Source organism: Chlorocebus sabaeus, chromosome 10 (assembly GCF_047675955.1).
Source record: "Chlorocebus sabaeus isolate Y175 chromosome 10, mChlSab1.0.hap1, whole genome shotgun sequence".
Taxonomy (NCBI): Eukaryota; Metazoa; Chordata; class Mammalia; order Primates; family Cercopithecidae; genus Chlorocebus; species Chlorocebus sabaeus.
The window spans coordinates 59,049,044-59,075,087 of NC_132913.1; the positions used below are offsets into that span (position 1 = coordinate 59,049,044).

The 26,044-nt window shown below is 36.8% G+C and overlaps 1 protein-coding gene across 3 annotated transcripts in view; it reads right to left on the minus strand.

Annotated features, from left to right (window-relative positions):
* Positions 1 to 26,044, minus strand: part of SLC25A12 (solute carrier family 25 member 12) — a 111,314-nt gene that overhangs the window by 8,721 nt on the left and 76,549 nt on the right. For 2 of the 3 annotated variants that reach the window (XM_007965355.3, XM_073019814.1), the window contains 5 exons: positions 18,420 to 18,501; positions 16,640 to 16,798; positions 13,512 to 13,564; positions 12,893 to 12,973; positions 461 to 601 (listed from right to left, as the gene is read on the minus strand). In XM_007965355.3, coding sequence (XP_007963546.1) covers positions 461 to 601; positions 12,893 to 12,973; positions 13,512 to 13,564; positions 16,640 to 16,798; positions 18,420 to 18,501 — 516 coding nt within the window. The remainder of the gene's footprint in view (positions 1 to 460; positions 602 to 12,892; positions 12,974 to 13,511; positions 13,565 to 16,639; positions 16,799 to 18,419; positions 18,502 to 26,044) is intronic. The other variant, XM_073019813.1, reaches the window with a different exon arrangement.

Below are 26,044 nucleotides of genomic sequence, written 5' to 3' on the forward strand. Positions count from 1 at the left end.
TTCTTAAAGACCTGAATCCTACCAAACTCTACTACTGTTTTACTGTGGTCAAATTATTAAGACAAAGAAAAGCTCCTACTGGGAAGTTAACCATGGAGATAACTCAGACTGAAAATAAACATAAGACTATTTTGAAGCCCTAAACCAGCCCAAAGAGAGCACCAAGGAAAGTCTTCCCAAACCCCCCAGCAAATGAAAGGCTGTGAGCCTGAGGCCAGTAGGTCTGCGGTGCTGGCCTCCTTGCTGTCAGTTTCACAAAAGCCTGAAGATGACAACAGGAGAGGCTGCATGTGTATCCCACAGCCTCTCATACAAGTGTCCTGATTCTTTTCTTTTTTTTGATTTTCTACTCCACAGACTACCCTGCTGGACAAGATTGCTTTTCAACTTGGAGGGAAGAAGTCTGGTTTCCACATTCTTTCACATTTTATTGAGTACATTATAGCCTAAACCTACCCACCTTATACAGACCAAAAATTCCCAAGTCCCGGAGTACATTCAGGGCGCTGACTCTGGGTCCTGTGGTGATCTCTCCAGCTACCTGCAGACGAATCTTCACTATCTCCAATGGGTTGGTAAAAATGACCTGAGAGCCTCCAGCCTGTAGGCAAGGGAGAAGAGACAGGCAGATTCCACATCAGAGCCCGACTGGCAGCGTAAAAAAGGAAAATCCAGCAAAGCCTCCACGTCTTGCTATCTTGAAAAGAAGAAGGTAAAACCTCCTTCCTCATGGGGGAATGACAGTTTGACACTTAGGCCCACCCTGGAGAGGTTCAGAGGGATGGTCTCAAACTCTGTCTCAGATCAATCTACCCCTGGGTTTGTTTCTAGCTGAAATGTCAAGACTATTTCTCAGACCAGTGTTTCCAGGATCACCCCAGCCATATTCCAAATAACAAAACTGATAAACCCATTTGGAAAAAAAAGTAGAGACAGATGTGGCAGCAAGGTACTCAATGAAAGAAAAAGAGATAGTAGAAGACTGTCATATTTTACAAGCCAGAGCTACAATTCAGAGCTACAATTATTTTTTTCTTCTTTGTGGTAAGCATTCTTGGCAGCAAACCCACTTGCTTCTGCTTCCTTGGATTGTAGAACAATTAAAACTACTTTGGTGCCTTAAGTCAAAAGGGGAAAAGTCTCCTCCAGTTCAAATTCTAAAATGTATTATCCTAAGCAAAATTCAGATACAGGTACATGGCTACACCCACACAAAAGGGAAGAATTTAGAAAGATAAATTTCAGTATCATTTCAAGACAAAACCAGAAAAACTCTTCAAGGCAAAGCTGAGAAATGGAACATCTAGTTACCATGAGTACAACACCCTCAAGATCAAAGCCACATTCCATATTCCTGTGGTGAGTGACAGAGATTTGAATTTGGATAATGAGAGTATATTTGCATCTGAAATCTGTTAACTAGTAGAGGAAAAAAAAAAAAAGTTTAACAAAAACTTCTACCAACTTCTTTTTTTTGGTTTCTGTAAGACAAGAAAGAAAAAAATGTGTGTGACCATGGATATATAAAAATAAATAAAATATATATCTCCTTTCATGAAATGAAAAATCCCATTTGTACATCTTCAACTGTAGCTGTTTATATTATGTAATCATAACCATATTCATACAACATTCATAATGATATTCATATCATCATAATCATTGTATATAATCACATGTGAAATATGAAATCTGGGCCACTGTAATTCCACAGGTACAGAAAGATTACAAACAATACCAAAAATTCACATGCAGCTTTCAATGGTACTTCAGTGCTCAACCTTTGCCCACATTCCTGCTCATTTATCTAAAACCCAAAGCCCTCCCAGACCCGCTTCCAAGGGGCAGCAACATGGCTCAGTCCATTTCCCTAATTGCCTTGGGACTATAAATCCCCCAACTACCTCTATTCCAATCCTGACTCCTTAACTCCTTTCAATATTCAAAATTGCCAGCAATGATACTAAATGCCTTCCCTCTTCATGGACAGCTTATTGTTCTGGATTCCCTAGGGCCTCAATCCCCTTTTTGTCCTTCGAGCAGGGAGGTGCAGCAATTTGCTGTCTCTCTCTCACGGTTTCCTCTAACTCCTCAACTCAACACAATCCAGACCACTGGCACACAGGTCCCCCAACTATGTACTGACCCAATTTTACATGTTGATTTGCCTGCGTTTCTCTCTCTTTTAATCTGTTGCACTGCAGGCAGAAAAAAGCACTTTAATGTTTCAATCTAAGCAAACAATACTTTCAAAAGGATTGCTGGGTGAAAAATTACGTTAAAATGATAATCCAACTAATTGCTCCTGTAGCTAGTATTAAAGACCAAATCAATTGAAAAAGTTCACTACTTCCCTGAAATCTCTTGTTTAAATAATGGTTGCAAAGACTATCTTTTGGAAAATGTGCTTTATGTTTTAACTAAAGCAGGTTTAAAAATTAATAGAACTGAAAATTTTTATTCTAATTCCCCCAAATTTGCCACTACCAGACAGTGTCAGTCCCTGGGTGCCAAATGTTAAATGTGGACATTATGTTTAAATAAATACAAAGGTCTTTCATGTTTGTAATCATTAGTAAATTATAACATCCTGCTGGGCAGGGGTACTCCAATCCATGTCCCCCACCTGCACCTCACAGCTGCCTCCTCCCCTTCCTTCTCTCATGCACCCTTTTAGAAATAACTGCCAATTGATTGAGATTTATACTCCTTTAACAATGCTTCAAATTTTTTGAAGTATACAAGTAACAGGCTTTCTACTGAAACTACAAAAATGGTACAATAAAGAGAAATAATTGATGTTTTATTTGTTTGTGAGACAGGGTCTCACTCTGTCACCCAGGCTGGAGTGCAGTGGCAGGATCAGCTCACTGCAACCTTAACCTCCCCCGGTTCAGGCGATCCTCTCACCTCAGCTTCCCAAGTAGCTGGGACTACAAGCATGCACCACCACGCCCAGCTAATTTTTGTATTTTTTGTAGAGATGGGGGTCTTACCATGTTGCCCAAGCTGATCTCGAACTCCTAGGCTCAAGCGATCCACTCGCCTTGGCCTTCCAAAGTGCTAAGATTACAGGCGTGAGCCACTGCACCCAGGTGGGACTACATTTTAAAAATACATACACCTTAATTGCTGTATGATTTGAAGATTAGTTACCTAGCACATATACCAAATCCCAACAATGCACAGGACATAACCACAAAACTCAATTGATGTGCATTTATAAACACATTTAATCTGGCAAGTAAGAGTGCAAACAATCAATGACACTATAGCAAGGCACACATCTATAAGTTTGTTTCATGCCTATGCTTGAAGGAGGAACACTTCTGACAATTACATCATTTGTATATGCTTTAAAAACTAACACACACGCCAAGTGCAATGACACATGCCTGTAGTCCCAGCTGCTCAAGAGACTGAGGCAGGAGGATTATTTGAGCCCAGGAGTTCAAGGCCAGCCTGGGCAATGGAGTAAGACCCCTACCTCTTAAATTTTTTTAGTAATTAGTATACGTTTTTAAAACCTCATGATAGGCCTAGGAACATAAGGCAAATACTTTCCAGAAACGCTGAATAATTTTAGCAAAGATAAAGACTGCAAAAACCGCAGTTACTTTGTACCAACATAATAGTTTGTCTAAAACTCTGGATGTTTATAATGCTTAGAGGGAAACATACATGGCAAATATGCACTGTTCTTTTTCAAATTCTGAGGTTAATCACTCCGTCTCTCTCTCTCCTACATATTAAATTGGGGATAGGGAAGGGGGAGTAAAATCTGAGATTAGTTCAATTATACTGGTAAGAAATCAAGCAACACAGAATGAGGGACTATGATGTTATCAAACTATTGAACTGGGTGTTTCCTCTCTGAGAAACAAATACAGAGAAATAGAATATTTCTTCCAAGACTCTATTGATTATAAATGATATCATTAATAACAGCTTTCCAAAGGGGAAAACCACTGCTTGCAGTAAATATAATCTTTAATATATAGAATTCCATAAATACAGTAACTTTTCAATAAAAAATAGTACCTGTATTTCTACAAATATGCTAACATTTGCTATTTTTAATAGCAAAATTGAACAGGAAAAAATTCAAATTCCGAATAAAACAGCCAAGTAGATACAATTTTATACTGTTAATTGGGCAATATGATTTGATAATAAAATCATGCCAAATGACAAAAACAGAACATAAGATATTAGGTACACATTTGATCATAAATATGTCAAAATTTACCTAAGTTTCTCAAAATCAAAGTGGCTTAAAGATTAAAACATTGATTGCCTCCTGGATAAAGAAACTGAATAGCTGGGAGAAATAATTTTCATAGCATACTCTATTGTACCTTTTAAATTTCAAAACATATGAATGTATTAACTACTCAGCAACAACAAGAAACAGACCTGGTCTTAGAAACAATGGCTTCTTTATAGAGTAAGTCTTCTCTCACATATTCTTCTTCATGGTAAATTTGGTAATTTGGCAAATATATTTTTTAAACTAGTTGGCATTAGTTAACTGTGGACCTAAGGTTTTTTAAAAAGCTTATTATATATGAACATCAAAAAACCTAACCAAATATAGCTAGTGATCTGAAATAATCAACACTAAGATATATAAAATTTTAAATTAAACCACAATGATACACAGCTACATAAATTTAAATGGACATTGCTAAATTTGACATCCTGTTGCTTCTTTTACAAATGCTTATATTAGATAACATACCATTCAATACCATACCTTTGCTGAATTTTTTTCACTCATGAAATCACCAAAATTAGCTTCTAATTCTCTAATTGCTTAAATTTCCCTCATTAAATTTGCAGCTTATTTTTTAAAAGAGATACAAGCATTAATATTAAAACAGACTTAGATGCTTTCTACTTTTCAGTATTCTGTTGTCATTTCTTTGTTCTAGAACTGAGTTTAAAAGATACATAAAAGGGAACAAATCTCATTTTGAATGAGGGTTACCCATATATAACAGAAATGGAAAGAACAAAAAACTCCCATTTAATCTTATATGATTTTTTTAATGAGAAAATCAACTAAAGCTGACAGCAAAAGTTAGTGGGGAAAAGGATGTAATTTTGAGATGTCACCATGCTTCCACAGTGCCTAAGGCCGAGGGGCTATACACAGGATTAGGCCTATTCAACCTTCTGCCCTCTCAATCCTACCCCCGGGGCAAGGTTCACAAAGAGGTTGGAGACTGGGCCCTGTTTGTGCCAAGTCCTTTGTTTATTTCCTTCTTTGATCTGTTGTCTCCTATAGATTGAAATGATTTCCCTCCAACCACAAAATATCCAATCTAAGTAACTCATTATAAAGTCTTCCCTTATAGAGACTGATGAAAATCTAACTTCAGTTATTTAAGGTCACATCAACTCCAGATGAACACCATATGTGCACATAAAATAACCAGATAAACAATAAAAGTCACAGAACTAGGTGTCACTAGGACTGACTCAAGAGGAACAGAACAGTGAGTCAGCCTGGCACACCACCAACCATTCATATTTCTCTAAAGCAATAGGAAATGCTATAGTTCTTTCTAAAATAGGATAGTGATAGCTTAAAAGAAATAAACTGCAATGTGCTCATTGCTGAGTGATGATATATGCGAGGGTGTTATGAATTAACATTACATATACCCCTAACTAGGGTAAGGGAAGTGCTATGATCTGAATGTTGGTGTTTCCCCCATTTCATATGTTGGAACTAATATCCAACATTATAGTATTAAGAAGTAGGGCCTTTTGGGAGGTGATTAAGTCATGATGGTTCTGCCCTAGTGAATGGGATTAGTGCCCTTATACATGAGGTTGAAGGGAGCTGCCTTGTCTCTCCTACCAAGCGAGCACACAGCAGCAAGGTGCCATCTTGGAAGCAGAGAGCAAGCCCTCCCTCACCAGATGCTGAATCTGCCGGTACCTTGATCTTGAACTTCCAGCCTCCAGAACTGTAAGCAATAAATTTCTGTTGTTTATAAATTACTCAGTCGAAGGTATTTTTTAATAGCAGCCACAATTAACTAAGACAGCAAGAATGAAAATTCCTATGTACCTATCATAAGCCACTTTTGACATAAATATATAAGAATTTTTAACTTGTAGGCATATCTATATGTGTTCACATAAGTATGTAGGCATAAAGTTGGACCACACTAATTCCTGGGGATGGGAGGTAGAGGAGCTGTTTCCAAACTACTCTTTAGAGATATACAAGCTCGGTTTGCTGACGAAGACATAGAATTCTTCATCATAAGGAGCTGGCTAGTTACAGATCTTGGACCCCAGGATTAGTAAATGCTCCACCTAACATGTGGGCTTTTTGCTTTACCGATATGAAGGGAGGGTGTGTGTATGCACTGTGGGCACACACATGCTTAAGCATGGGAGAATTGAAAGATTCTAGGTTTGGAAGACTACTGACCTAGATTGTCATAGATTTTGCATTCAGCATAACCATTCCATTCCCACAACTGTGCTATCTGCCTTACAGAGGTCTTTTGCACTACTAACTCGTGTGAGAGCACTATGCAGACCGAAAGCAAAATACAAAGGGAAAGAATGTGTTCTCCAGAAAGTGTGTTTGCATAGGATTGTGGAAATTCACCTGCAACATTAGCACTTTGCTGAGCAATAAGTTTAGAGTTTCATGACTTCCATCCACTCAGGAGTATATACTCTCTGAAAGAGGTAATGCAGTCAGCTAGGTAAGTTTATTGCTAATCTCTGATTTGAGTTTAACAATTAAAAAAGAACAGATACTTACCAAAGAGACCATTAGAAAGTACATATAGGTTAGTCCATTTAGATTTTTTTTTTTTTTTTGAGACGGAGTCTCGCTCTGTCGCCCAGGCTGGAGTGCAGTGGCCGCATCTCAGCTCACTGCAAGCTCCGCCTCCCGGGTTTACACCATTCTCCTGCCTCAGCCTCCCGAAAAGCTGGGACTACAGGCGCCCGCCACCTCGCCCGGCTAGTTTTTTGTATTTTTTAATAGAGACGGGGTTTCACCGTGTTAGCCAGGATGGTCTCGATCTCCTGACCTCGTGATCCGCCCATCTCGGCCTCCCAAAGTGCTGGGATTACAGGCTTGAGCCACTGCGCCCGGCCTAGATTTTTTTAATATTCTGTTTTGTTAATTTGGAAAGATATTTAAATTTATTCTCAAGTTTCTGGATCTATCCAAAAAACTACATAATTACTTTTTCTTTAAAAACTACTACAAACATCAACAAAAGTAATAAACAAGTCATAGACTGGCAGAAAAAGATCCACAACACATCTATTTGAAAAAGGGCTGTATCCATGACATATAAACAACTTCTACAAATAGTACAAAATATGAAACCTAATAAAATGTAGGCAAAAGACTTGAACAGATACTTCATACACACACACACACACACACACACACACACACACACACACAAATAGCCAATAACACATGAAAAGATAATCAACATCTTCAGGATCAGGAATATGCAAATTTAAACCACAATAAGATACTATTTCACATACCTACAATGATTACTATCAAAAACACTACAGACATCAAACATCAGTGAGGATGTGGAGCAACTGGAATACTTGTATACTGCTGAGGAGACTATAAAATGATCCATCCACTTCTAAGAATTGGTAGTTTATTTTAAATTGAATGTACATTGACTCTATTTTACTCTTAGATACCCAAGAAAAATGAAAATATAGGTTGACAAAAAGATTTGTACAAGAATGTTTATAGCAAACTTATTTGTAACAGACAAAAACTCAAACATCTATCGATAGAAAAATGGATAAACTGTGGTAAATTTGTACAATGAAATACTACTCAGCAATATGTAAAACAAACACAAACCTGACACCCACACAAGGATGACTCTCTGAAAACATGTTAAACAAAAGAAGCCAGCCATGAAAGAATGCATCTTGTGCACTCCATTTACATGAAATCCAAGAACAACAAACCTTGAGACAGAAATCAGAATTGTGGTTGCATGGAGTAACGGAGAAGGGACTGACTGGAAAGAGGCATGAATGAATTTTCTGGGGTGAGATGTTCATTATCTTAGGTGGTGATTACATGGGTGTATACAATTGTCAAAACTCATTGAGCTGAATACCTAAAATCTGTTTCTTTTAAAAATGGTAATTATACCTAAAAAAACAACCAAATATATAAATATGTCATATTCATATATTTATTAAAGGAAGGAAGGAAAGAAGCAAGAAAGTCACTATAAAGTGGAATAGGGTCATCTAGATTTATTTTGACACAAATCAATGCTTTGATTCCCCCAAGAGGACATTATAGAATAAAAGGACTTGGTCTAAAAAAATCAGAATACTTGGGTTCACATGAAACCTCCAGCATGTATTAGCTGTGTAAATTGGGGTAAGAAGTTAGCCTTTCTGGACTTCTGTTTCTCATCTACCTATTTTATAGAGGGTGACAATAATGCATAATAATGTACTTTGAAAATTCTAGGTTGACACTAAGGTACTATTTTTGCCCACAACAGATATCATAATCAAACATTCAACTATATTTGTGTCTTCTAATAAACATATATTTGTACATATAAATATTATGCATAAACATATATATACAGGTGGTCCCCAACTTAACAATGATACAATTTATGGTTTTTTGACTTTACGATGGTGCAAAAGCAATATACATTCAGTAGAAGTACCCATAAAGGCTTTCTGTTTTTCACTTTCAGTACAGTATTCAACAAATTACATGAGATATCCAATACTGTATTATAAAACAAGCTTTGTGCTTTATGATTTTGCCCAATTACAGGCTAACGTAAGTGTTCTGAGCATGTTTTAGGTACGATAGGCTAAGCTATGACATTCAGTAGGCTAGGTGGATTAAATGCATTGTTGACCTAAAAATTTCCAACTCATGATAGGTTTATTACAATGTAACCTCATTGTAAGTCAAGGAGCATCTGGGTGTGGGGGTGTGTGTGTGTGTAGAGAAAGATAGAGATTTTCTAACAGAAAAATATATGGTCTGATAAGAATGGTTTACCTATGAGAACAAGAGAAAAAATTATTTAAAACCTATTGTTACATATTTAATACTCATACAACACTCAACATTCATAAGAGATATTTACTGAGCAACTGTATACACACACATACAATCTTACCCCATCTCCACCTAAAAAAAGGTCAAGCAATTTTTAAAAATTATTATTATTATTATTTATAGAGACGGGGGTCCCACTATGTTGCACAAGGTGGGTTGCTTGAGCCCAGGAGTTCGAGACCAGCCTGGGCAACATGACAAAACCCCATCTCTACAAAAAATACAAAAAATTAGCAGAGGATGGTGGCATGCACCTATAGTCCCAGCTACTGGGGAGGCTTAGAGATGGGAGGAGCCCCAGAGTCCAGGAGGTCAAGGCTGCAGTGAGCTGAGATTGCACCACTCCACTTCAGCCTGGGCAAGACTGAGATACTGTCTCAAAAAAGAAGAAAAACAAACAAACAAAAAACAAAAATCACATGCCTTTAAAAATAGATCATAAAGACCAGGCACGGTGGCTCACGCCTATAATCCCAGCACTTTGGGAGGCCGAGGCGGGTGGATCACCTGAGGTCGGGAGTTCGAGATCAGCCTGACCAACATGGAGAAACCCTGGCTCCACTAAAAATACAAAATTAGCTGGGCGCAGTGGCACATGCCTGTAATCCCAGCTACTAGGGAGGCTGAGGCAAGAGAATCACTTGAAACTGGGAGGTGGAGGGTGCGGTGGGCCAAGATCGTGACATTGCACTCCAGCCTGGACAACAAGAGAGAAACCCTGTCTCAAAAAAACAAAAATAAATAAATAAAAAAAATAACCAGATCATAAAACAAAACATACAACAACAACAAAATATATAATGCCCAAGGACTAGAGATTTTCACTTCCAGGTCACTTCATGATCTAGTTAACACACACCATTTTTCCTAAAAGAGAATATTGTCATTTCCATGGCAATAAAATTTTCCTCTCATCTACAGGGAACTCAAGGCCTAGGTCCTAGCTAATCCTTCCTCTGGGAGGAAATGCCTAGAACTCAGTTTGAGCCATTTCTTCCTAATTAACCTACATTAGGTTAATGCATTAGGTGCATCTTTAAAATCGGGTAATTTTTGGAAGAACAGCAGTATTCTTCACACTAGTGGCACTGACAGCACTCAGCCAAAAGCCACAAGGACATCATACATCGTATCACCACCACTACCCAGGATGGTGAGGACTCAGGGTCAGGCTCACAGGCAGCCACTCTTCACAGTGTTAATCTGGTGGCTGTTTGCCAGGTATCATTTAGGAAATGGAGTATCCTGTGTTCCACAGAGCCTGATATTCTATAAAGAGAGACTCATCCTTTTGAAGACTTTATTCTCTGTTGAAATGTATAGACTTTGGGGAGAAACAGTGAATTATGCTTTAACAATCATTTATACCATAGTAAAAGTGAATTTGTCAGTAGAAACTCAATAATTGCACTTTTTTCTTCTTCCTGAAAGAAGAGATTTAGAGCAAAGGGGGAAGCAGAAAACGTTTGTGGTGAAGAACTGCAGACAACCTTATCATTCTGCCTAGAGTCCAATCTGACTATTTTTCATGCTGTCAATTTCCCACTAGATAATCCATCAAAGCCTCCAGAAATGAGTCATGATTAAGGAAGAGATTTAGAGTGTCAGCATAACCCTCAAGGCACCCCAGACTTCAATAAAAATTCCTAAAGTTCAAACCTATAAACAGGGTCTGTAGCTAGGAAGAACAAAGGAACTAAATATCTTATTTTGGTTTAACCACTTAGGTCACATGTCAGACATGGAAACAGGTCAGCTTCATGGCCAAAAACCTGGATATTGCAAATGGAAACAAATAATTAGTTACATGGAACAGAAAGAGCTTAGAAGATTTCTGGCAAAGGTATGCATGTGCTGTGATAAAAATGACTTAGAAAGCTTAACCAAACAGAAACTTAAAACGACCAAGAAAAAGAATATTTATGATTGGCAAAGATTCTCTCTCTAGACAAGAACCAATTGCAGAATCTAATTGGAATAAAGGAAAAAGAGAAACTTCATTTCTGGTGATCCACCTAAGCAAAAGTTTTATTCTATGTCCACTGTTTACTCTTCATTAAAAAAGAAATGTAGCCAAAGAGATTTCCTTCCTGAGAATGTGCTGGGGCATGCATACAGGCACACACACACCCACACAGGAGTCCACCTCTACCAAAGCAACTCTGCAGAAAGGTGAGGACTCAGGTATGTGCCACACTGACGCATATCAAAGAAAACCTGAAGCAACCTCTCTCTCTCTCTGACCCCCGAGGCAGTGTCTCTGAATTAAACGTTGCCAAGGTCACTGACCTCATCACTTCAGGTTTCACAAGCAACTGAGGAAGTTTTAGCCAAGACTGTCAGTCAATTCAACTGGAAGTTATTAATGTTTCCAAGAACAAAATGGACTAAACAAGTCTTGAACGAACCACACGTTATCAAATATGAAACAAATACCACAAATGAAATTACTTGAATTGCAAACAGATTTAAGAATTGGTCCAAAGCCAGTGTCATGCTTACACTTTAAAGACAGAAACCTTTGTGCCCTAAGTAAATATCAGAGTCTCTGGGTTCAGAATTTCTGTCAACAGCTGAAATGTAGTTACCATTATTATTGTTTGCCATACCCTCTGGCCTCTAAAGAAGAAAAATTATAATTAAACAATGGCTTACTCAGTCCTATATCTAAGATATAAGGGCCCAATTAATCAGCCATCTCACACTTGTTTTAAAGTTCCAGTTAACATATACGAATGGTAACTCTACCCACTACTATATTTTCTGTACTCCATTACTTAAAAGGAATAGGAATTAGAACTTTTAAAAAAGTCTGGAAGGTAATGCTTTAGGAGCATCAAAGAGATAGAGCTGATGAAAACGCTACCTTTTTTTTTTATCATTATACTTTAAGTTCTAGGGTACATGTGCACAACGTGCAGGTTTGATACATATGTATACATGTGCCATGTTGGTTTGCTAGACCCATCAACTCATCATTTACATTACGTATTTCTCCTAATGCTATCTCTCCCCCAAACCCCCAACCCCCGACAGGCCCCAGTGTGTGATGTTCCCTGTCCTGTGTCCAAGTGATCTCATTGTTCAATTCCCACCTATGAGTGAGAACATGTGTTTGGTTTTCTGTTCTTGCGATAGTTTGCTGAGAATGACAGTTTCCAGCTTCATCCATGTCCCTGCAAAGGACAGGGACTCATCCTTTTTGATGGCTGCATAGTATTCCGTGGCGTATATGTGCCACATTTTCTTAATCCAGTCTGTCATTGATGGGCATTTGGGTTGGTTCCAAGTCTTTGCTATTGTGAATAGTGCCGCAATAAACATATTTGTGCATGTGTCTTTATAGTAGCATGATTTATAATCCTTTGGTTATATACCCAGTAATGGGATTGCTGGATCAAATGGTATTTCTAGTTCTAGCTCCTTGAGGGATCGCCACACTGTCTTCCACAACGGTTGAACTAATTTACACTCCCACCAACAGTGTAAAAGTGTTCCTATTTCTCCACATCCTCTCCAGCATCTGTTGTTTCCTGACTTTTTAATGATCACCATTCTAACTGGCGGAAAATGCTACCTCTTTTCTATACTCAAAACCAGTTAGCTTTTACAATAAAATTTAAAAGTTATTCCATATGATTATTGAGAAAACCTGCCTAGAATCCCTTGAGTTCAAGGGAAATGTCACTCAGATATCTATCATATCTGTGCAAAAAGGTTAACGGAATATATTTGTCACAAGAAGCGCCTAAGAGTAATACTTACACAGCCTCCAGCAAGGACTTCTGCTGGAAGTGGAACAGAGCCATCTCTTCTGGTAAATTTGTCCCGAACAAAATCATTAACCTAATTAGAAAGACAACATCAGTTAACCAAAATTCCCAACCGTTTCTCTTCTGGCACACTGTTGCTTTTCCAAGTCAGCAAAATATTTGTCTTATGATAAAATTAAAAATTATCAAATGCTTATATGTAAAATTAAAGTTTTACAAATTCTGTGATAGTGTGCCAGTGTCGGCAGCACCAATTTTAGTTTTGTTTTTGAGACAGGGTCTCGCTCTGTTGCTCAGGCTGGAGTGCAGTGGCATGATCATAGCTCACTACAGCCTCAAATTCCTGGACTCAAGCAATCCTCCCATATCAGCCTCCTGGCATGTGTCACCACACCTGGCTAATTTTCAATTTTTGTTGCTGTTGTTGTTTTGGTAGAGCTGAATTCTTACTATGCTTATGCTGGTTTGGAACTCCTGGTCTCAAGTGATCCTCCCACCACCCAAAATGCTGGGATTATAGGCATGAGCTACCATGCCGAGCCTTGACTTCAGTTTTTTGGCTTAATGGTAATCTAAACAAATGACACAAATCCAGTTAGAGAGAAACTTACAGTCAGTTTAATGGCCTTTTCTGGAGCAACCCCTATAAGCTGTGGTATCAGACCTAGGTAAAGGGACAGAATCATCAGCAATATAGATGTACCAGACACGAAAACACAAGCCCAACAACAAGGAGTTTCCCCCATATTATTTACCCATCAAACATTTTAGAGTTTTCATTAAAATGGGAAAAAGATTATCCTGAAAACTCTGTATACATATGTAATAATTATTTACAAATGCAGTATAATGTCATGTTTCTTGACGCTATAAATCCTCTTCTTAAGCATGCTTACTTTAAAGCCCGGTTATCCAACACTTCCCAAAAAGTCCATGAGGAAGAAACAGAGCCATGGGTCTTCTCTATTCTGGGAACACTGCCAATGAAAATGTAACCAAATTCCCTCCCTTGTTATAACCAAAAACATATAAACATACACAGACACTGTACACTTGGAAAAGCTCTGAAAAGCATGCTGTTAAGCATACCCAGATTTTGCCACAAACTGTACTACCTACATAATGGCATACAGTGGCTTGGTTATTATAGAATACTAACTCCCATAATCTCTTCAGAGAGACACAGCATTCAATATTCATTTATTTAAAAGGAAGCCAAAACTGCAAAGAAAAATGCAATTTTAAGTATTGTTTAATGAGTATCTCCTATAAGCAAAAACATATGCCTGTTGTATTCTTATTTACTAATATATGTCAAGCTTAAGACATTTTAAAAGAATCCCCTCAAAACAAAGGAAATCATAATCCTTAGAAAGTTAAATTTCCCAGGCTGGTTGTAAACTGGAAAAGAAAAAAATAAACAACATCTGTTGGGCTCACCTTTCTAAAGCACACAGCTTATCCGAATTGTTAGCATACTTTTTTCCATACATTTTTTTAAAGATGCTAACAATAAACATTTTATATTCTTTAAATCATCCAGCCAAATGGGAGTTATATATGTGTTTGCCTGCTTGCTGACTGCTGATCTGCAGCCTGCTTTGAGGATACTGCTGAGTGATTTTCCATAAGCTGAGAGCCAGCAAGTAATCATACATATTGGCTACTGTCAGTCAGCCTGAATTATCAATGATACACACAAATCCACACACACTTTTCATGGGTAGCAGACTGATTTAAAAGAACAAATCAGCAGATGGCAGTCTTAACTTTCTAACCCTCGTGATTATCAGGCTCAATTACTTTTAATCTAACTCCCATACAACCATGTCAGCATGCATATTTGTTTTACAACTCGCCTCAATAAGGCTCATGGAATTTAATAAAGTACTGATTTGTGTCATTTTATCATTGTTGCCTGCAAAGAAATTTAGCTAATCTGTCAACAATTTTGTCAATCATCTGACAGAATAATGGACCAGTTCCAAGCAATATATGACAATCTCAATAATCATAGTGCTCACATACAGGACTCCTACAATCTTCTCCCTAATACAAAAGTCTCTCATTTAAAGAACTGCTTTTATGAGCTTACATCCTGAATAAAACCAACAATCCCCTCCCCTACTTGCTATATTGCATCCATTTAATTAACATGACATCCCTCTCAAATGAAATCTTCTGTTAAGCACCTATTCATTGAGAAGGCTAAACTGTGCAGTAAATATCTAGGTTCCTTTTAATAGGGGACATTTTCTTTGCAATTTAAAAGTATACCAAAGAGGAGAAAGGTCATTATTCAACAAAGAAACACTGGAGATATCAAGGAAAAAAACAACCTTAATGCCACTTAACCTTGATTCCCCATTAAATAAAATATGGATAGGCAGGGTTTAATCAGTTAAAACAAGCATTCACACAGAAAGATCTGCGTTCTGGATACTGTTCCCCTTTCCACAGGGTACATGCTGTACAGGTGGAATTCAAAGAGGCTACAGTTCTGAATATTTGAGGAAAACTCATCACATTCATTCTCAAGAGCAGGGTACTTGAGCCTAGTTTGATTTCAGAATGACTCTCTCCTCTTATTCTATACATAATGCTAAAAATGAACATCCTTGTGACCCTCTACTTCAATTATGAGTTTATCGGAGTTATATTTTTTGATTGAATACCTGTATATAATGTTAACCAGAGGTGTTTTTTTTTCTCCTGTCCATGAGCCCAAAGCTTTGTTCGGGCCCAGTCTTTCTTAGGAAGATTTCTAAGCCAAATAGTTCAACAGAGCTCAGAATAGGCTAGGGATTAATGAGCTTGTGTGTGCAAACAAACAAGTACAGTAAATTACATAAATGGCCTGGACTTGAGCATGTAGAGAGCATTTTCAAAGAATCCCAAGTGGCGCCCAAAGAGATTAAAAAATTAATCTCCCTCCCAAAGGAAACCCTATATTCTAATGTGGAAACACATACATGAAAGTCATTCTCTCTCCAAAGAGACAAGTTCCTACAAAGACAACGGGGGGTGGGGAGAATTCTGCATGGGGCTGCTGCCTCTGTTGCCAACTGCACTGTGCTCAGTCTAGAATGGCTGCTAACATTCCCTGCAAAAGAAAATCTCTCTGTTTTGACTGTACACCTCTGAGCTAAGTGGGGGAAAGGAGCAAGAATTAGACTTGGAACCAAAGGGTTTTCCCTTTTTTCTTTTCTTTTTTAAAAACCTTCAAATGACTCATTGGAAAAAAATTTATAAATGTTCCCTGAAAGAGACAAAAACACTTGATATTTCTTTCAGTTGAAACAAATATATGGAGGGTAAACTCATCTTTGAGTGGTAGCCTGGCTTCTTTTTCGCAGAAAAGAGATGTATTTCTCCTCTTTAATTCTTTGAGAAAAGCAGTTCTCTATTTCTTAGCTATCATCCTTGTATTCTACCTGCAGATATATGCCTTGGTTTGTAGAAGCATGGTGACATAGACCCATGTTGGGACAAACACATAATTTGGATACCAAGAAATATAAATAGCAAGAAGAAGAAATGAAGACCTTGTTTGCAGATTAATATTGTTAATCACCAGAAAGAATGTAAAAAGGGAAATGAGCAAAGAGAAAATAAAAAGAAAGAAACAGACCTAGTCTGGTTAGGCATACTACATATTGGCTTCCATAATTAGTGAGTTAAAATCTGCTTCTGGTGAGATCAAATCACTAACTTCAGCAGCTTGGATTTGCTTACTCACCCCGGTAGAGTCCAAAGAAGCCCTCATAACGCAAGACTTTCTTAAAACAGTCAAAGCTGTTTTTGTACATCAGCTCCCCAACAACAGAGCCAGAGCCACGCTGGTTTTGCATTCGGGTCTTCACCAGATCTATAGGATACACTGCAGTGGCTCCCACAGCTACAAACAGAAGAATTTTTAGGCTTAAAAAAGAACACAATTAAATGGAGAGTCCATAAGGATGACAAATCTTATCTTAAAGGATGAAAAAATAAAACACAATATGTATTCTCACAAAAGAGACTTTATGTTAGTATTTTTCTTTCCCTCACACACACCTTAGGGATAGCAGGCTATAGCAACCACGGAAATCCATAAATACAGCTGCTTCAGAGAACAACTGTCAAGAATGCTCTTTGATATCTTAGGTTCATAAATTACAGAGTGGATTATCGAGTCACTTCCCAAATTAGATAGTTAACACTCAGTTTTCTATAATAACAACATTAAACTATTATATAAAACATTTACTTATATTTTCCATTAAATGCCTAAATATTATGCCAGTTACTTCTTAAAATGACTATATCCGTACACTAGGTGGCTACAATTTTAAAATTTAGTTTAATAAAGCATCTCGGTAAATTAATCATAGTTACAACCACAATATTGGAGACACATTTCAACATTATCCTATCCCTATGTATAGAATTTGGTTTGAAAGAAAATATGGCTATGCTTTAAAATTTCTCAGGGACTGAAAAATTTATTTACATGAACAACAGTATTACACACTTTGACTGCTGAAAGCTGAAACCTGGTTTGCAACTTCTAAAACTGAGAGTGAAAAGGAAAAAAAAAAAGTATTTTGAGTTCAGGCTTATCTTTAAAAATCGTAAGCATTTTAATCACATCTGCTAGTTTCTTCTCAACAAAGTAACTTCAGATTGTACACATTTTCTATGTAGAGTATCTAAGCAAAAACAGTCTCTCAAATTTTGAGTGTGAACAGGGAGGGAAGGGAGGTTCATTTTTGCAAATAAACATCAAGTCCAGATATTGTCAAACAAGTGATAAGGGAAAGGAAAACATGTAAGCAGAAAAGCACAAGTGAATCACTTTGAGACGTTGTTTTATTTCATGAGGTTCTGGATTCATATCTCAAATCTCAATTTCTTTTTTTTTTTTCAGTTTTATTTTAGGTGTAGGGTATATATGAAGGTTTGTTACATAGGTAAACACGTCATGGGCATTTGTTGTACATATTTCATCACACAGGTATTAATCCCAGTATCCAATAGTTATTTTTTCTGCTCCCTTCCTTCCTGCCACCTTCCCCCGCAAGTAGACCCCAGCGTCTGTTTCCTTCTTTGGGTTCATAAGTTCCTATTTAGTTCCTACTTATAAGTGACAGCATGTGGTATTTGGTTTTCTGTTCCTGTGTTAGTATGGTAAGGATAATAGCAAATCTCAATTTCTTAACCTGCCCCATAAACACAGTCTCATTTTCCACTTTTTTATACTGGCCTTAGCCAGTATGATTAAGGAGAGTGCAGCACTGCATCCCAGACTTTCACGTCATTACAGAGGTTTTGTCCTGAAGACAGACTGGAGCCAGATGGTCCACAGTCATTGCTATGACAAGTCCCCTGATCATAGGTAAAAATAAAGAACACTTCAGAAAGCCCTGAAGTCGTGACCCATGGGAACAATGAACTACACCTTTGCTGATCTGCCTTAGTCTAGTGAGATAAGATTACATTAACACAAGCCTCAAACAGCACACAGACATGTCACTCACCTCCAGCAACTGAGCCCAGAGTGAATCTGTAAGCAGACTCGGCAATCTGGAGCCAGATAGGCCTACCTAATCCAGGAGACTGCTGCAAAGAAGAAAGCAAGTAAAAAAAAAAATCTTGAAAGAGCACACAGCAAGTGAAAAAAACTACAATTTGACTATTTTAAGACAAGAAAAAACAAAACCTAAAAGTGATATTGGTAATGCAGTAGTATCTTTTCCAAAAGAAGAAAATAGGATATTCATGCAGCCAAAAATGAAAGCAATGTATTTAAAAATAGATAACTCTAACATCAGCATTTAAAAACCATATTAAGCCAAATACACAGTAGCTTCCCCCTTACCCCAATTTTTACAAGCCTATTAATACCTCATTTATCTGCTACTGTTGGGGGAATACACTATCAGTTTACAGAAGTGAATCTTTCAGGTAAACAAGCATTTCAGTTATAAAATTTTTTTCCTTCTTTAACTTAAAATTTAAAAAGCTTTCTAAAGTGTATAAAAATTAACTTGATTCTTAAATCAGAGAATATTGATCATAATCTACCATCTCTAATGACTACTGTCATAGTTCTAACATAAAATCTATAATAATAATAAAGAGAAAAATTCTACCAGATGTTATTTCACAGGTATCCCATAGCATAAAGGATCTAAGATAACTTGTCTATACTAGTGTGTCAGTCTTGTTCTTTAATATTCATTATGAAAAGACCTTCTATACTATGTAAACAGTATGAAATGACAGAATAAACTAAATAAAAAAGTTAACATACTTGCCAATGTCTTAATTATATATACAAAAATCTAATATACATTATACAATTATATACAAGATGTATTTTAAACTATATACAAAAATAGAAATTATAAAAGAATGAGATAAATGTTTCTAAGTAATTTTATATTTCACTTATTAATTAATGCAAAAATATTCTTTTTTTTTTTTTCTTTTTTTGGAGACAGAGTTTCACTCTGATGCCCAGGCTGGAATGTAGTGGCACAAACACGGTTCACTGCAGCCTCAAATTCCCAGGTTCAGGCCATCCCACTGCCTCAGCCTCTGAAGTAGCTAGAACTACAGGTGCATGTCACCATGCCCAGCTAATTTTTAAATTTTTTTGTAGAGATGGGGTCTGTCTATGTTGCCCAGGCTGGTCTCAAACTCTTGAGCTCAAGCAATCCTCCCACCTCAACCTCCCAAAGTGCTGGGATTACAGGCATGAGCCACCTCACCTGGCACAAAAATATTCCGGATACTGCTTTCGAATACCAAAATCCATGGATGCTCATGTCCCTGATCTAAAATGGTGTAGTATTTTCATATAACCTATGCACATCCTCTGGTATACTTTAAATCATCTACACATTACTTCTAATACCTAATATAAGGTAAATAAGATGTAAATAATTGTTATGCTGAATTTTTAAATTTTGTATTTTTTATTGTTGTAGTGTTATTTTTTATTGTTTGTTTTTTCCCAAATATTTTCCAACCACAGTTGGTTGAATCCAAGGACATGGCACTCAAGCAGATGGAGGGCCCACTATATTGAATATGCTTCAGTATAATTAACTGAATATGCTTCAATGAGTTTCTAAAATGTTGATTAACCAGTTAATTCTGGTACTTTGTTTCAAAGACAACAGTTGAAAACATAAACACAATCTGTCCTTTCAAGGCAGTGATGATATTTAATCTCATATACTTTGAAGGAATTCAAGTTATGGCATTGCTATGGATTCAATGCTTGTGACTCCCCAAAATTCATGTGTTGAGACCCTACTGCCCAGTGTGATAGTATGTGAAGGTGGCAACTTTGGGTAGTAATTAGGTCATGAAAATGGAGCCCTCATGATAGGATTAGTGCCATTATAAGAAAAGACACAAGAAAGATGACCTCCCTCTATCTCTCCCTCATATAACAAGGATATAACAAGAAGCCTGCTGTCTACAGACTAGGAACAGGGCCCTTACCAGTAAATGAATCAGCCAGCACCTTGATCTTGTAGTTTCTAGCCTCTAGAACTATGAGAAATAAATGTTTTTTATCTAAACCACCTATGGTAATTTGTAATAGGAGTCCAAACAAAGACAGGCATTTTAGCTTACATTTTAAAATCAATATAGCTATTATGCTACCCACTAAACACATTGGCATATGTTTTTAACTTCTTTAAAAATGTACTGGGCCGGCGCAGTGGCTCATACCTGTAATCTCAGCATTTTGGGAGGCTGAGGTGGGCAGATCACTTGAGGTCAGGAGTTCAAGACCAGCCTGGCCAACATGGTGAAACTCTATCTCTACTAAAAATGCAAAAATTAGTCAGGTGTAGTGGCAGGTGCCTATAATCCCAGCTACTTGGGAGGCTGAAGTGGGAGCATCACTTGGACCTGGAGGTGAAGGTTGCTGTGAGCTGAGATCACAAATCACTGCACTCCAGCCTGGGTGACAGAGCAAGACTCTGCTTCAAAAAAAAAATGTATATAGAACGTTATTTCCCCCACTTAAGAGTTTCTCAATCACAAAACTGGATGAAAATAAATCTCATTCTCATAAATTATGAATTATTTTCAATCATGTATCCTTTCAAAATATGTTGAATTAAAACTCATAGAATAAAAAGCCTATGATCCTAAATAAGCATCAAGTAACCATTAATTCCCTTATTCATATAAAAAGTTTCTCCTGTATTCAACCACATGTATTTTTCTTTATACTTTCTTCCTTTAAAGAACGTTTATAAGCCCTACAAAATCCTATGAAAACTGAAGGATTATACTGTGTTTTAATTCTTTGCTAAAAACATTTCAGTTAAATACCCAAATGCCTTTTGACAGAAATGTCACCTTCGCCCTTATTAAATAACATTTAAAAGAAAACATACAATATATGGTCAGCAACATTTTTTTTAAGGCTTAGTTATCACTTATGGCTCGCTTGTATTCAGGTATGTAAATTAATGTAATTAATGCTATGGATTTCACTTCATGAATATTCATAAATGAAATGCTATCGCTGTCATCCCTATTAATGACTGTGTACTGAATTTTTAGCATTTAGGCTGAAGGAAAACACTCAGCACTAAGAAGATTGCCTGCCGTGAGCAAATGTGCCAAAGGAAAAGACGCTCTTTCCCTTAAGGTTATGATTATGATCATAAAGTTTGATATTTAACAAGGTTAATTAAGTGTTTTTCAAAACAAGAGTTGAGAATCTTAAATGATTTTTAACCTACTCCCTAAGCATATGTGTGTGATAGGAAATAAGTTGATTCCTCATTTAAAGAGATGTTCTCTCCATTTTTTTGTTATAGGTATCTTATTTTGTAAGTGAGAATTAGGTCTAGTGAGGTGGCTCACACCAGTAATCCCAGCACTTTGGGAGGCTGAGGCAGGCAGATCACTTGAGCCCAAGAGTTCAAGACCAGCCTGGGCAACATGATAAAACTCCATCTCTACAAAAAATACAAAAATTAGCCAGGCATGGTAGTACATGCCTGTGGTCCCAGCAACTCGAGAGGCTGAAGTGGAAGGATCACTTGAGTCTGGGAGGTTGAGGCTGCAGTGAGCAGTGATGATGCATTAGATAAGGCAAGATTATGTCAGTTAACAAGTCAAATCGCACTGCCAACTCAATAGGGAGAATTACCTCTTTCAAATGACACACTATTAATGGGTAGAATAAAAGGGAAAAATAGCTAAAGTTTTTATCTCGAGCATTGGAAGGGGGGGAAAAGGCTAGATTCTATAAAAACAAAAATGTATGACTGGAATGGCAAAATAAGGCTAGGGGAAACAAAGCAAAATTTTTCTGTCTGCAAATTACATCTATGACTTCAATAGTCTGGGATTTGAATTCAATATTCTTGGCCTTACAAAGTAAGATTAAAACCTAAAGCCATGACAGTATAGGAGAAAGAGATGAAGAGAAAAAAAAATATATATATATGTGTGTGTGTGTGTACATATATATATATTTTCCCCTGAATGCTAAATACATACTTTCCTCTCAGTAAAAAGGGAGTTAAGTTGTGTTAAAGACTATAGTAAGTCTTCAAATCTAATAATTTAAATGAGTTAAATGACTAATAAATAATAGCTAATACATAAACCTAATTTTCTTTTTGAGAACAGACTTCCTTTTGTGGTAAAGTATCAAAAGTGAAAGAGGTAAAATGTTCCAAAAAAAGGAATTCCTAAATGGACTGTAATGTCTTCCTGTATGTGGTCATGAATCCAAAATTCAAAGAAGGGCCACAGAAATGCAAATTACACAAAGAAAACAAAGTCCTATGTCTAAGGAATGCTATACACAAAATAAAGATTAAAAAAATTATAATATGCAGCCATAAAAAAGAATGAGATCCTGTCTTTTGCAGTGACATGGATGGAGCTGGAGACCATTATCCTTAGCAAACTAACACAGGAACAGAAAACCAAATACCGTTATGTTCCCACTTACAGGTGGGAGCTAAGTGATAAGAGCTTATTATGAACACAAAGAAGGAAACAACAGACACTGGAATCTACTTGAGGGAGAAGTAGGGGAGAAAGGAGAGGAGCAAAAAAGATAACTATTGGGTACTGGGCTTAATACTTGGGTGATGAAATAATATGTACAAAAAATCCCATGACACATGTTTACCTATGTAACAAACCTTCACGTGTACCCCCAAACTTAAAAGTTAAAATAACAACTCTTAGTAATTCAATAATGTTTTGACAGAACACAATCCAGCTTATATTCCATAGTTCTTTTAGTGAGTGGCCTATAGCTTTAATATAATTTCCCATAGAAACAAAACTTTTTTAAAGAAAGTACATATATACCCAAGCAGGTCCATCACAGATCATTTATCCCATACAGTTGAAAAAGTAATTATGTTATATACAGTAAAGAAAAAGAGAAGGTTTGTTTTCCCACTTTCACATAGGGCCAGAATTGGTCTATAACCTGGTTTTAATATCCAAACTGTTAACATGCTTCAAAAATATACATCCTCTTCTTTCTGCAATCCACCTCCTCTTTTATCTCATTTCCCTCAAATCAAAATTGCCATTTCTCTCACTGTAGGTCATCTTAATAGCACAACATATTTATCTGTTCTACTGATGGTGAGTATTTAGATTGTTCCAATATTTTTGCAATTGCAAATAATGCTGCTATAAACATTCTTTTTTTTTTTTTTTTTGAGACAGTCTCCCTCTGTTGCTCATGCTAAAGTGCAGTGGCACATTCCTGGTTCACTGCAACCTCTACCTCCTGGGTTCAAGCAATTCTCATGCCTCAGCCTCCCGAGAAGCTGGGACTATAGGTGCGCACCACCATGCCTGGCTAAATTTTTTGTATTTTTTTGTAGAGATGGGGATTCATCATGTTAGCCAGGCTGGTCTCAAACTCCTGACCTCAAGTGATCTACCCACCTCAGCTTCCCAAAGTGCTGGGATTACAGGTGTGAGCCACCACATCCGGCCTAAACTTTCTTGTACATATCTCTTAACACACTTGTGTAAACATTTTTGTTAGGGACTACTCCCAGGAGAGGAACCGACAGGTCACGGGGTATGTGTTTCTTCAACTGCAGTGGTACTGACAAATAGTTTCCAAAGTTGTGATGCTAGCAATTTCCATTCCTCCACCTCTTGAACAACACTTGACATTGTCAGAGTATAATTTTGATTAATCTGGATAGTATAAAATAGCATCCCATTGTAGTTTTAGTGTGTGTTTTCTTGTACTAATGGTATTAAACTTTTCTATTATTTTTCCTTACCATTTGGATATCCTCTTTTGTGAGGTTTCTCTTCAGGTATTTTGCCAATTTTTCTATTGCACTGCCTGCCTTTTGCTTATAAATTTGCAGAAGTTTATTATACTATATATTCTGGATACAGATCCTCTATTATTTAAATGTATTGCAAATATCTCTGCCTATTGTGTAACTTGTCTTTTCACACTCTTAGTGGTATATTTTGATAAAAGTTCTTTAATGAAGTTTAACTTATTAATCTTTTTCTTTATGACTGGTGTTCTGTACTATTTACAAAATCTCTGCTTATCTCCAGATCATAAATAGAATCTCTCGTGTTATCCTCTTTAATCTTTCATATTTAGGAACAGGAAAAGACTTTTGTGTATGGTATGGGGTAGTGATTTTTTTTCCTTGTTGAATATCCATCATTAACTAAAAATTTTTAAAAATAGGCCTGGTAGAATTTCAACCAGCATCAAAAATTAAAATACAAAACATTTCAGGCACTTAAAAAAATACAAAGATATATTAATACTTTTCCCTCACTTCTCATCCCCTTTTACCTAATGGAAGTAGATGAGAGTAGATTAAGCGACTGTGTCACATATATGTTTCAGCCCATCTTGGAGTTTGCTTATATAGGCTTCTCATATTTGATAATAAGCACAATAATAGCAGTTAACATTTGTTGCATGCTTAACAGGTGTTAGGCTTAATGTAAGTGTATCATTACTCATGTAATTCTCATAATAATCCTGTAAAGATGAATACTGCTATCCTTATTTATTTATTTATTTATTTATTTATTTATTTATTTATTTGAGACAGGGTCTTGCTCTGTCACTCAGGCTGGAGTGCAGCAGTATGATCACAGCTGACTGCAGCCTCAAACTCCTGCGCTCAAGCAATCCTCCCACCTCTGCCTCCCAAATAGCTGAGACTACAGGTGCTACCATGTACCTGGCTAATTCTACCATGCCTGGCTAATTTTTTGTATGTTTTTGTAGAGACAGAGATTCATCATATTGCCCAGCTAGTCTCAAACTACTGGGCTCAAAACAATCTGCCCGCTTTGGCCTCCCAAAGTGCTGGGATTACAGGCACAAGTCACTGTGCCTGGCATACTGTCCCTATTTAATAAACAAGGAAACAGAATGAGAGGATGTTACATAATCAGTGGCCAACCTCTTAACTACTGTCTCCGTCATAACTTCTATTTCTGGACTCACAGATTCTCCATCATAAACAAGTGTTTTCATAATACCTTTCATAAGGTGAGATAACAAAACATATATCCTTCTTCCTATTTTATATTTAGGTTTCTAATATATTCATATAAGAGAATACTCTGCATAATAAATGTAAGTAATTGTGTACTACTAATTTGGCAATATAGGAAAAATCACAAGAGAATCAAATCAAGATATCTTCTGGAAGTAACATGGGAATAGCTATGGTTAGCATTACTGTAATTCTGTGAACTAAAGAATGTTAAAAACTGAGTCACTAGGATTGTAGTCTATATGGCCGCCTTAGAATGCCTCATAAACCTGAAATACGTTAACTGAGAATGTTTTTTCAAGGCTGAAAATTGAAGAAAGTTTATTCTATTACTTTGGTTGCTATAAGAACTTAAGCATATTTTCATATTATTCTACTTGAGTCCAGCCTGAATTCCTTACAAAATTTTAAATGTTACAAAGGAAAAAGGAGGATAAATTTAGAATTCTGAAAATAAAATCCATTGATACATACCGTTTTACAGAATGCAGGAGCTTGAAGGCTTCTCAGAAATACATGAAGATACTCACTTTACTAAAGGGAAAACTGAGGCCCAAATAAACTTGTATCAGATCTCAAGGACAGTA